General features: G+C 41.7%; 1 protein-coding gene across 1 annotated transcript; it reads left to right on the top strand.

The window, feature by feature from the left end:
• Positions 1 to 2,510: 2,510 nt before the first annotated feature.
• Positions 2,511 to 11,836, top strand: CASP6 (caspase 6). Its single transcript, XM_015625114.3, has 8 exons — positions 2,511 to 2,643; positions 3,716 to 3,757; positions 4,493 to 4,535; positions 6,243 to 6,392; positions 6,828 to 6,904; positions 7,349 to 7,524; positions 9,642 to 9,798; positions 10,394 to 11,836. Exons 1-8 carry the CDS (start codon positions 2,613 to 2,615, stop codon positions 10,630 to 10,632), a joined length of 915 nt encoding a protein of 304 aa, XP_015480600.1. The 5' UTR covers positions 2,511 to 2,612; the 3' UTR covers positions 10,633 to 11,836.
• The last annotated feature ends 198 nt before the right edge of the window (positions 11,837 to 12,034 follow it).

Raw genomic sequence — 12,034 nt, 5'->3', positions numbered from 1 at the left:
TCTCATTATTATTTTTATGTGTTTATTTAAGTTACTGAAGTGTTCTTACCTAAACCCATTTGCTTTTTCTGATTCTCCTTCTCCCCATCCCATATGTGTGTGTGTCTGTGTGTGTACACACATATGCTCAGTCACTGGCTGGGGTTAAAGCACGACCACACAGAAAATTTTCACTGTTGGAAAGAGCTGGGTTTTGTTCCCTCCTGTGCTGACCTGTAATTATACCATGAAAGCCTCCTGGAGTTTCTTTCAAACCACATAAAACACTAAAAAGAGCTTTAATACTGCTGGATAGCACTTTGACAGTTCTGCTTGCAAACCACAGGAAGCATTTCACTTCTTCCAGTAGTCTTTATTTCGCACAAGCTTTTCCTGTAGCAGAAATTCTTGATTAGAGTTACCTGCAAGTTACACAAAATGCCTTTTGCAGACCATAGCCCTAAGATGAAGCCTAGCTATCACCCCCAGGATTAATCATACCATTGAAGAACTTACATATTTGTGTATATATATATATATATATGCAAAATGTGATGCTTGTCCTGGTTGTGGCAGTTATGTTTAATGTTTTCCTTAGCAGCTGATAGAATGCTGTGTTTTGGTTTGAGAATGAGAACAATATTGATAAAACACAGCTTCTCCTGCTGCCCTGCCATTGAGGAGGCCGATGTGCATGAGGATTGGGGAGCAGACACAGCCAGGTCAGCAGACCCAAGGGATATCCCACACCGTATGGAATCACACCGAACAATAAAACTGGGGGGAGTTGCCATGGGGAGGGCACTGATCACTCCCTGGAGACTGGCTGTGCATCAATCAGTGGGTGGTGGGCAACTGTGCTCTCTGTCACTGGTCTTGTATATCCTTTTATTATTATTTCCCCCCCTATTCTGTCCTGTTAAACTGTCTTTAGCTTTTTTCTGATTCTCTCCCTGATCCCATTAGGGGGAGCGAGTGAACAGCCCTGTGGTTAGGTTCAGGCTGGATAAAAGCACAAGGCTATCGGTAGCGGCTCATTGAACTCAATACTGCATGTTTTTCTATAGTCGGTAATACTGTACAGCAGTGTGTCCACAACCAAACTTCCTTCTTCAGACTGCAGTTCTGATCCATCCATAAACAATACCCGCCTACCGGGGAGCCGCTGCAACAATCGGAAAGTGTTTCTAAGCACACAGGCACTTCTCACAATAGAACTTCCACCTATTGCAGTGAGCTGGAAACGCGCTCCAGCCCAGCGCTGCCTCCGGCTGCCCACACTGCGATCAAGTTAGCACACCTGAGCACAGTGGCTGACTGCTCTGAGCTTCCAGCCAAAGCAAGCAGATAAAAGCTCCGTCTTACAAGGGTCTAAGCGAGCTGTCGGACTGAGGAACACGGCTGGTTCCAGTTCAAAGTGCTCTTACAGAGTCCTGGAGTTCGGATCTGCAGCTGCTGCTTCCCACGGGAGTCCTGCTCCCAGTGGGCTCAGGGGCAGCTCTGGCGTGAGCTGAGAGCTGGGATTTGCAGTTGCCAAAAAAATGAATCCAAATTATTCTAAATAAGTCTAAGGGAGTCTAAATGTTACCCGGTGTAAGACGCAAATAGTGATAGTGTCGGGTTTCTAACTAAAGCATGCACAAAGACAATCGAAACAAAGTCCTATCTTGATCCAGCTGCCTGCTGGCGCTCTGAGGGCAACAAGTCCGAACAAGAGAAAAACAAACAAGGGTAATGGCTCCTTTAATCAAAGGGAGACATTTTGTCTAAAATCTCTATCCATGCAAGAAAACCTGGGTAAAACCAGACTGAGTAAAAATGCCTATAATTCCACTCTAAATCTGCTTCTTTTTGTGCTTGTAGCAGCATTCTCTTAAGTGCACATTAATAACTGAGTTTATCTCCCTAAAAGTAGGCTGGATATAAAATTCAGATCCTTCTAGGGTACAATCTGTAAAGCTCTTATACAGAAGAATGGGTTTTTGTCGTTGGCTTTGGTTTAGAAACTTGTTTGTTATGCAATTGATCGTGACTGGTAAGAGCCGCACAATTCCCGGCTGGGGAATTCTCGTTGAGATGCGTGGGCACACTCAGCACCCTGTCACTGTCCTCACAGTCCCGAAATCATCCAAGAGAACTGAAGCGAGAGTATTGCATGTGCCGAGTGATTGATGCACACATCCAAACCCTCGCAAGGGTGGTGTGTGGGTGCCCGAATGAAAACGCACTCTTACAGGAAAGAAAACACTGTGCGCCTGAAATGGGAATTTGAGTAGAGTTTTGAAAAATTGAAACGAAGAGAAGGCGGGAGGAGGCTCTGACCATATTTCAGGAGGATGTTTTTGTAGGAGCCGCTGCAGTTACTCGCCCACGGCGGCGGAAGCAGCAGCACTGGAGCACAGGTAACCCCGGGCTCGCTTTAACACCGCACCCGGCGCTCCCCCGCGCCTCGCCCCGCTCCTGCCGGAGGCGCCGCCGCGGGAGCAAAGGGCGAGGAGCGCCCGCCCCCGGGCTGAGGAGGCGGGCCGACCCCCGGAAGGCAGGGGAGAGGAAGAGAAGGGAAGGCTCGGCCGGGTGTGTGTCGGAGTGTTTGTGTCGGAGTGTTTGTGTGGAGCCGGTGCTGGTCCCTGGCCATGTCGGGCGAGGAGCGGCGGCCGCCGGCGGGTGCGTGTGCGGAGGGGACGGGCGGGAAGGGCCGGGATGCGGCCGGGAAGGGCCGGGAAGGGCCGGGATGTGGGGCTCCTGGCGGGGCAAGAGCGGGATGGGGAATGTCTGCCAGGGGCCGGGGGCACCGGGGCCGGCTGCCCCCAGAGTGGGAGCGCTGCCCGGAGGGCGCTGCCGGCGCTCATGGGCAGCGGGACCTTTACTTCTGTACTTCATTCCTTCCTTCATTCCTGCCGGAGGAAGGGAGCGGGGAAGGTGGCGAAGGACGGCGGCGGCCAAGGAGGAAATGGATTTGCACGTAAATCCAGCGCACCCCGCCCGGGGGAAAACCTCTCCGGCTCCCCGGCACGGCCCCGGGACAGGGCAGCGGGGAAGGTCCCGGGCGTGCAACAGGAGGGAAGGAGAAGTCAGGGCAGCAGAACTCGAGTCGGGTTCCTGGAGATGCAGCTAGGCTTAAAGGGACTTTTTTTGTGTGCCATTCGAAGTGCCTTGGTCCAAAGTGCCCTCGGTGCTGAGTCGGAAAGGCATCCAAGGAAAGATTCTGTGAGATTCCAGTGTATCCTGGTGCATACCTGACTTTTGATTCCTTTGAAGCAATCCACCTTCAGGAAATTAAAGACAATTGGTCCCGTTGGTCTCAATCAGATTTTGGAACAAGCTGGTTCCTGTGTAAGACAAACAGAAAATTTTTCATAAGTCATGATAATTCAAATAGTGTTTATGTGACTGAAGCTGCCATATGAGAGGGACAATGAAAGTTGTCCCTCTCATATAGGAAGTTACTAAACAGGATTAAATTAACAGGAAAACTATAATTTCCTAGTTTCCTGTAGCTCAGGAATTCTATTCCTCCTTTGTCTACATTTTCTGTCTTAAAGTTTGATGACTATAAAATTTTATGATCAAAAAGTGGAAGGGGATCACAAGAACTTTTGTCCTCTATCAGTACATAGCTATGTTAGTTTTGCAAAAGGCATTAATAACATTTGAAAAATAGATGTGAAGAGCTAGTATTGTATGTGCAAAGTAGTTTGTAAAATACATGTAATTGTGATTCTTCCTAAAATTGCAGGCCATGTCCAGCTGGATAGCAGACCTGCATTACCCACCACAGGTACAGTGTCGTATGCAGTTCTCATAATGTGGTAGTTACTACCAGTAGTAGTAGTGATTTAATAGCCCACTGAGATGCTTAAGTGAGAGGAACACGTATTTTGGCCTGTCTGCAAATCTGTAGTTCTGCACACTCCAAAGATGTGCATGTTCCTTATTATTGCCACACTGTTACTTTTATGTCTTTTCTGTACTGGAGGTATTTAAAGTCTGTATAGTTCAGCAGAAGAAAAGGTTTAAATCTTGTCTCTTCTCAGTTGTCTATAGCTGTTAACACTATAAACTGTGACTCATGTGCTGCATCCAACCTCAAAGAGAATGCTCAGTTTTGTATTAGCATTACTAAAAGAAAAGAAACACCAGCATATTTTTAAGTTATGTAAAATAGTAACTGTCGAGTTAGAGTTCCTTTAAAAAATACAGCCAGCCAGTTAGATATATAAAATCATAACCTCTGAATATGTTTATATAGGGACAGATACACAGACAGAGAGAAAATATGCATGTCTTGACCACCTGAAATTCAGACTGTTGGAGTCAGAACTTCCAGAACAGCCTTCAAAAGCTGTGGGTGCAGACAAACACTAATGAGCATGCCTACTTACCTGATGTCTGAATGAGCTTTTGGTTCATATTAACAGCTAAACATTAAGGCTGGATGCATAAGTTCAAATTGGTTTTGTTTGTTTTTAATGAATGATTTTATGGCTGAATAACTTATTGATTTCTCTAACAGATGGAAATGAGAACATCACAGAAGTAGATGCATTCAATATAAGGTAAAGTTCTGGTGGGCAGTGACAGAGATGTCCCAAGGGACTCAGGTCAGTGCAGGGTTTTCTGATTTTTGTTAAGAATTCAACAGAATTATTTGATTCAACTCCACCCACTTAAAAATCATGTTTCTGGTTTTAGCTACACCAGATGCAGAAGCACTCTTATTGTGAAGGCTTGTGGAAGGGACTATGTGGAGTGTTCTCTTTTTACTTTAGGCAATGTGCAAAGACTATCACAATGTAGGGAGCCACTGGACAGACTAAGTGGTAGATTGCAGCACAGGAATGTATTCCTCTGGAAGGAGGGAAAGTGGACCATGGAGCAGTGGTTCCATGAAAGCCCTGAAAACAGTAAACTACCTGCCTGATAACTTTGCCTCATACATACAGCTGAGTAGAGAAAGAGCTATTTAGGGAATCATCCTTCAATGATCATTCACAGGATCCAGCAACCAAACTGTCCAAAATCCTTACTAGCCATGCACCTAGCCAAATCCTAAGGAAGAGAAATTGCAAAAATCTGAAAAAATTCTGGTACTGGTGAAATTGTTCATAATTACAAGATTAAAATTTGTAAATTTGTAATGTAAATTTTGAAAATTTGCTTTTTTCATGTTTGGTTCTCAGAACAGGAAGAATGTGATAAAGCACCCAACTTCTCTTACTGGTTATCCAGCCAACATTGTAGAACATTGTAGAGCCACCCTGATTTTGAACAGTCATCCCAAATTCCTGTTTTGTGTCTGAATTCTTATGTAGACGTTATAAAAAGATGTTTCATTAAGAAGATTCTCATAAGAAAGTGGAGAAGCAGATATAGTCTGTGGGTAACGATGGTAATTCTGTTGTGAAATAAAAGCATTTGCCAATGAAACTTTGATCTTGAACATCTGCAGGTAAATATTCTAAACAACTTTCTCTTGTAATTGCATCAGGCCTGAATATTCCATAGCACGAAAGAAAGTATTAACATGGAAAAAACGACATCTGTGACTAGAGCCAGTCCTAGGGCAGCAAGACCTTGACTGTCATTCCGTGTACCTCGAACTCTGGACCTGTCCATTGCCAGAAGTGTTTCAGTTTCTGTTTTCTGCACCAATAACTACAAAAGCAGAAAGATTGTCTGCTTTGTCTTTCTAATTACAGCCATGTCAACACTTACAAACTTTTGCATCCGCAGCCAAGTCCGGAGTGTGCTGTCACACATCCTATGCTGTGTTTTGCTCATAAACCAATAAAATTGCAGAATGCTAACCCCAAACACACAGGTATTCTATGTGTTTGCTGCCATGATAAAGTCCTCTACTTAGAAGCTGGGTAGGTAATTTATTCTGTCCTTAAGAAGACCTCTGTTCTTCAACTTTAGGATTTGATGGGCTGGTTGCTAAAAACTTAGATGAACCGTTGTATTGTCATAGCTTTTGTTTCATTAAGGTAAATAATAAACATTTGTTCTCCTTTTGCAAGATACATACACTCAGCACCTCATCCCCAGTTTATAGTCCATTGATTACAATGCAGCACTTGATTTACTTAGAAAAACTTGAAGCAAATCACAGACAATTCCAAATACATACCTGTGCACTATCCAATTACGTTAATATTTAGCTAAACACATAACAGGAAGAATTGGAGCCATGTCTGAAATGCACCATTATGTGCCTTAACTAAACAGCCTCATTTACCAAGAATGTTTTCCATCTGTGGCAGCAAACAATCACTTGATCCTGCAGTGGAATACAAAATGAACCATCAAAGAAGAGGAGTTGCATTAATCTTCAATCACGAGCACTTTTTTTGGCGTTTAATGCTGCAAGACAGACGTGGGACTATGGCAGACAGTTACAATCTGAAACGCAGGTAAGAAACTTGGTTGCTCCACTAACCCTTAAAAAAATCGAAGCTTTAGAAATTGTGGTCAAATTAAGGAGTTACCTAAACCTTGTGTTTATGTAGAGACCAGGGGATTTGGCAGACATAGCACCTATGCAACTTGGGTGAAGAAAGCCATAATTAAAAAGCTTCAAGGCACATTATTTTAGGTCACAGAAACTGCTAGCACAAGTCCACTGAGTTTGGTGAGTCCAGAGCTTTCTTTGGACAAACTCTTTGAAGTAACTTTAGGTGTTAGACCTGTCCTTGACACCAGTTTGAATTCAAAACCAACTTCAGTAGTTTTGTTCATAAATAATGCATAAAAATGTTAATCCCCCCACAGGGAAAGAAACTGAGTTGGTAGCAATTGATATATAATTTGAGCAAGATTTTACTAATAATGATCTGTTCTAACAATAGTTTGACAGACCTTGGGTTTGAAGTCAGACTTTTTCAAGATCTGAAAGTAGAAGATGTGCTGCAGAAAATTGAAGAAGGTAAGAGACTAGGTATTGTTATGTCTAAATTATTACAGCAGAATTCCCAGATACCTTTTCTACCAATCTCTCTGTTCATCTAACTTAGAATAATTCTTTGTGCACAAGGAATTTAGCAATAGAAGGACTTAAAGTTTAGCCTGAAGATTATTTTATTGCAATGTAAGTGAAGCTTCTGTTGAGGGAACTAATTAAGTCACTAAAGACTGAAAGATGATACATGCGGCTGGGAGAAGATAATTACATTCTTCTTCTTGTGGTTAGTGCCACTTCAGCCAGCTTGAATCAATACACCTTGAAATCCCTACAGTATGGCTCTACCTGAAAAAAACATCCATTTGAAAAAGGACTGATTGGGGATTAGATGATATGACACAAATGTACAATGTTTTTTAGACCTGAATATGACTGTTTTGTCATTAAAACACCACTTTACTGTTTCAGCCTCTAGGGATGACCACAGCAATGCTGACTGCTTTGTGTGTGTGTTCCTGAGTCATGGTGAGGATGATCACATTTATGCATATGATGACAAAATCAAAATTCAGAAAATCACAGACATGTTCAGAGGAGACAAGTGCCAGAGTTTAGTAGGAAAACCAAAGATATTTATAATTCAGGTAAGATGTCCATTCCTGAATTCAGTGTAGTTAATGCTGACTTGTGTCTTCCTGCAACACAGATGTCAGTTTTCCTGATGCAGTCTTTCCACAAGGCATTTAAGACAGGGATTCTTCTATTTTTATTAGAAACCCTAATGTGTTAGTACACACTGTTAATGTTATTATTAAAGCTGTATTTAATAAGTAATTTTACAAAAAGAAACACAAATTAAGCCCATGTCAGACATGTCAGATCGACTGTTAGTGTGTATTTAATAGCAGAGAATGCAGTACCAGGGTTTTTTGAGGAAGTTCTGTGCAGCCTCAGCTCAGTTCCCATTTGGCATACTTCACAGCCCTAGGCTAAGCTGATAAATTATCAAACCTTGGCATCTTCATTGCTTCCTTCCAGGCAAGTCCCTTTACTTGATCCTCAGTGAAGCTGGGTTTTGTGTTTGGGATTTTTGATTTTTTTCCTGTTTGTTTTCTTCTTTTTTTTTTTTTTTTTGTGTGACTTTTTGGTTGTTGGTTTTTGTGGTGGTAGTGATTTTCATTTGTTGTTGTTTTTTGTCTATGACCTATACCTGGCATCTCTGTAGAATCTAAAGAATCAAATTAAGACTTTATTGTCTCAGGAATACTGTTTGTGCTAAGTGGTCAGACAAAGACCATGTGTAACCTCCTGTTTCTTTCCTTGGTTCACAGGAGAAGGAAAGTTGGGAGGTACCTCAGGAGGTCTCTGGTCCAGCCTCCTGTTCAAAGCAGAGTCGTGAGGTCAAACCAGGTCATGCAGGGATTGATCTATCCCATTTTTATCCAGATTACAATTAGCAAACTCATATATGAACCTGGCCTTCATCAGATTGTAATTGTAGTAGTTTACAGATTAATTCTAAGTATTATCCATTTTTTCCCCCAAATGAAAGCTTCCTTAGGGCACAGGGTTGTTGCAAGAAGCAGCATATTGTTAATTCACCTTTCATTAGGACTCATTCAGATTTCCTTATTTCTTTTTTAACCTGGTGCCAAAGATGGAAAAAATACTTTCAAATTTCAATTATAAGTAATACTTGGAAACATTTATAATACATACTCATCAAAAAGCTAATTAATTAGTTCATCAGCTGAGTTCTTTCCCAGCACAACTGTCATAGCACCTCTGGAAATCAGAAGAAACATCAAGATGGAACTTCATCACTCTAAAGAAGAGTCTTTGTGTTTGTTTTTTTTTTTAGCGGTAGTTCTGAAGTAATGCTCCTTTGTATCTTTTGAGTGTGCTCTCACCTTGTTAACTTCCATTTGTAGCCTTTCTGCATCACTGACAATAGTGGGATCAGTACTGACTTCTCACAAAAACCCTCCCTCAACAAATACATTTGATACTGCACTAAGAGCAGAAGTGTAACAGAGCAGTAATCCAACACTGCCAGCGAGGGAGACAATTCTTCCTCTCTACTCAGCACTGGTGAGGCTGCATCTGAAGTATTGTATCCAGTCCTGAGTTCCCCAGTTCAAAAAAAATACAGACTTACTGGAGTGAGTCCTGCAAAGGGCTACAAAGATGGACTCTGGAGCATGTTTGATATGAGGAGAGGCTGAGAGAGCTGGACTGCTCAGCTTGGAGGAGATGACTCAGGGGAACCTTACCAATGTTCTACACACCTGGTGGGAGGGAATAAGAGGGAGACAGGCTCTTTTCAGTGGTACCCAAGTGACAGGTTAAGAGGCAGCTGGAACAAATTAAAACACAAGAAAACACTTTTTTTTTTTTACTGTAAGGTTGTCAAAGACTGGAAGAGGTCATCCATACAGATTGTGGAGTCTCCACCTAGGAAGATCCTCAGAAGCTGACTGGACACAGTCCTGGACAACAGCTATCACTGCTTGAGTGTAGGGGGTTGGGATCTCAAGAGATCCCTTCTCGTTGTAGTGATTCTGAGATCATCTTTGAGCTTTCAGTGGACTTTGTCCCCAACATTTTAAGAGACAGAGTAGTAAATGGGCCTTTCTGAAGGCAGAGTCATGCTAATGTAGCACACCTAGCTGAACAGAAGTGCCTCTGGTTAGTGTCAGAATTATCGTATCAACAGTGAGCTCAGCAGGGGTGCAAGCATAACAACACTTCTCACCAACAGGCCTGTCGAGGTGATAAACATGATGATCCAGTCATTGCTCACGACTCAACAGACAGCAGCACTGAATCCCTTGTCAACGAGACTGAAGTGGATGCAGCTGGTGTATATACTCTGCCTGCTGGTGCAGACTTTATCATGTGCTACTCTGTGGCGCAAGGTAAGTTCTAGTATTTTACATCCAGTGTCTGATACTTCATTCTAGCAACCATGAACACTTCATTTTGCAGTCCAAAAAACGTGAACAGTTCCAGGTCATCTTATTTACTTGTCTGACAAGTAGCAACTTGTCTGGGGAAGACTGTTACGTGCTAAAGAAAAAGTGCAAGTAAATTATGAAGGTGCATTAAACTTGCCAAACAAAAGCCTTGTCATCAGTCTTGCGGCTGAGCTGAGTCCTGACAGCAAGCATCTATCTCTTTTCCGGGATTCTGGTGGCTTATAAATCTCCCTGCACTACATGTGCCATGTCTTCCCATGTATGTTGTCCTCTGTCCCATCTGCTCTTACAGAGATGCAGTCCTGTAAGCTACCAATCCCCGAATCACGTTCCTCTTAGCTGAGCACAAGTGGTACCAAAACCATTTCCCATCTACAGTTTGCAGCGAAATTGCATAATTGGCAAAGTAAGATTTGCACCCATTAGTAATTCCCGATTGATGGTAGCTAGCAAACAGTGACTCTCATAAATACTTTTCCAAGAAGTTATTACTACCTATATTTGAATGTAATTTTATGTTCTTTTTCTACTCTAGGCTACTATTCTCATCGTGATATTGTACATGGCTCCTGGTACATCCAAGATTTGTGTGAGATCCTTAGGAAGCATGGATCTTCCTTGGAGTTCACAGAACTTCTTACTGTTGTTAACAGGAAAGTGTCATATCGCACAGTGGATATGTGCAGAGGTGTTAATGGTAGAGGGAAAAAACAGATTCCTTGTTTTGCCTCAATGTTAACTAAAAAGTTGTATTTTCATCCAAAATCTAAGTAGGTTATTTAGCAGTGATGACCATTACTATTACTTGCTGCAGAAGTAAAGAATACTATCTTAGTTGAGGAGACTTAATATTCTGCATGATTGTCTGCAAAATCACTGGGATCAAACATTACAGTTTGTATACCTAATAGTTTCTAAAATCTTAAAGCAATTTTAAAGCTAGAATTACACCAGGGAATTAATCTCAGGGAATTTGGGAAAAGTTGACTGGTGCTGAACTATTAGAAGGTGCTCAGATTTTATTGAAACTGATGCTCCAGACTACTTTTTTTTTAAAAGCTTCTTGGTTGATTGCCATCTAACTATGGCACATTTTACTATTTCCAAAACATTTTTAATATTACATTAGATTAACTTGTCTTCCTCCAAGAGCACAGTTTACAGGGAATATGTTTGTATGGCATCTTTTTAAATTTGTGGACAGCAGAATGCACAACTATTGTTGCTTTATCAGGCTTTCTGATTTATTTTTTTTTCTTGCAACACTAAAAAGGAACTTAATTCCTTGAGAACAATTGTAGCATTAATATAGGATTAATCAAGTAGGGTTGATTAATAAAGGGTTTCCTTTTGCTTGAATACAATTTATACTTGGGGCACAATTACAGCTTGCTGGTGCTTTGTATCCTCAGGAGAAAAACAGCAGTAATGAGACGAGACCATGTACAGCTTGCTCAGGGTGAGCTTGCCTTGTCCATATCTCTAAAGCGAAAGCCACTGGATATCTCTAGGCAGCTCTACAAAACATAACAGATGCAAACCTTTATACTTCAGGCCTTTGAGGTGGATCAGGCTTCCTCTCAGCCCTGGAGAAGATCAGCCATACCTCTGTCGCTGTGCATAAAAGTGATGGTGCATAGTCACCACGGGATTGTTACTGCTGCAGCATCAGTAATTGCAGTGGTGCTGACTTGAAGCAAATATTTCTTTTCTTTGTTTTTTTGTTTGTGTGTTTTGGCTTTTTTACATTATAAACTGTTCCTCTGAGGGACAACAGAGAATTGAAACTCAGCAACATGTCTTAATCCACTTTCCTGGGGAATAATTGGTTTACAGGCTCCGCTTTAGTTAAGTCTTTCCATATACTATGTTCTGAGTCATAGATGTTGAATCTTACTACACCTACTTTTAAATTTTGTATAAAACACGATGTTTTGATAAATACTTTCAATAAAATGCAACAGTGAAATATAAATGATTTTATAACAAGTTTGAGATACCTTACTTTTCCAGCACTATTTACTAAGAAAGCTTAATTGTCATGCTCATCTAAACTTCACCTGTGGTGTTACAAAGAGTCAATGCACAGACCAGGAAAAGGAAACAGTAATTGCAGGAAAACAATCCTTACTACTCCATGCAGAAGTTAATTATCCTATGAGCTACTGTTGTGTTA

Source organism: Parus major, chromosome 4, assembly GCF_001522545.3.
Source record: "Parus major isolate Abel chromosome 4, Parus_major1.1, whole genome shotgun sequence".
NCBI lineage: Eukaryota > Metazoa > Chordata > Aves > Passeriformes > Paridae > Parus > Parus major.
The sequence above is the reverse complement of the archived record's forward strand: the minus strand, read 5'-3'. Positions and strand labels throughout refer to the sequence as shown.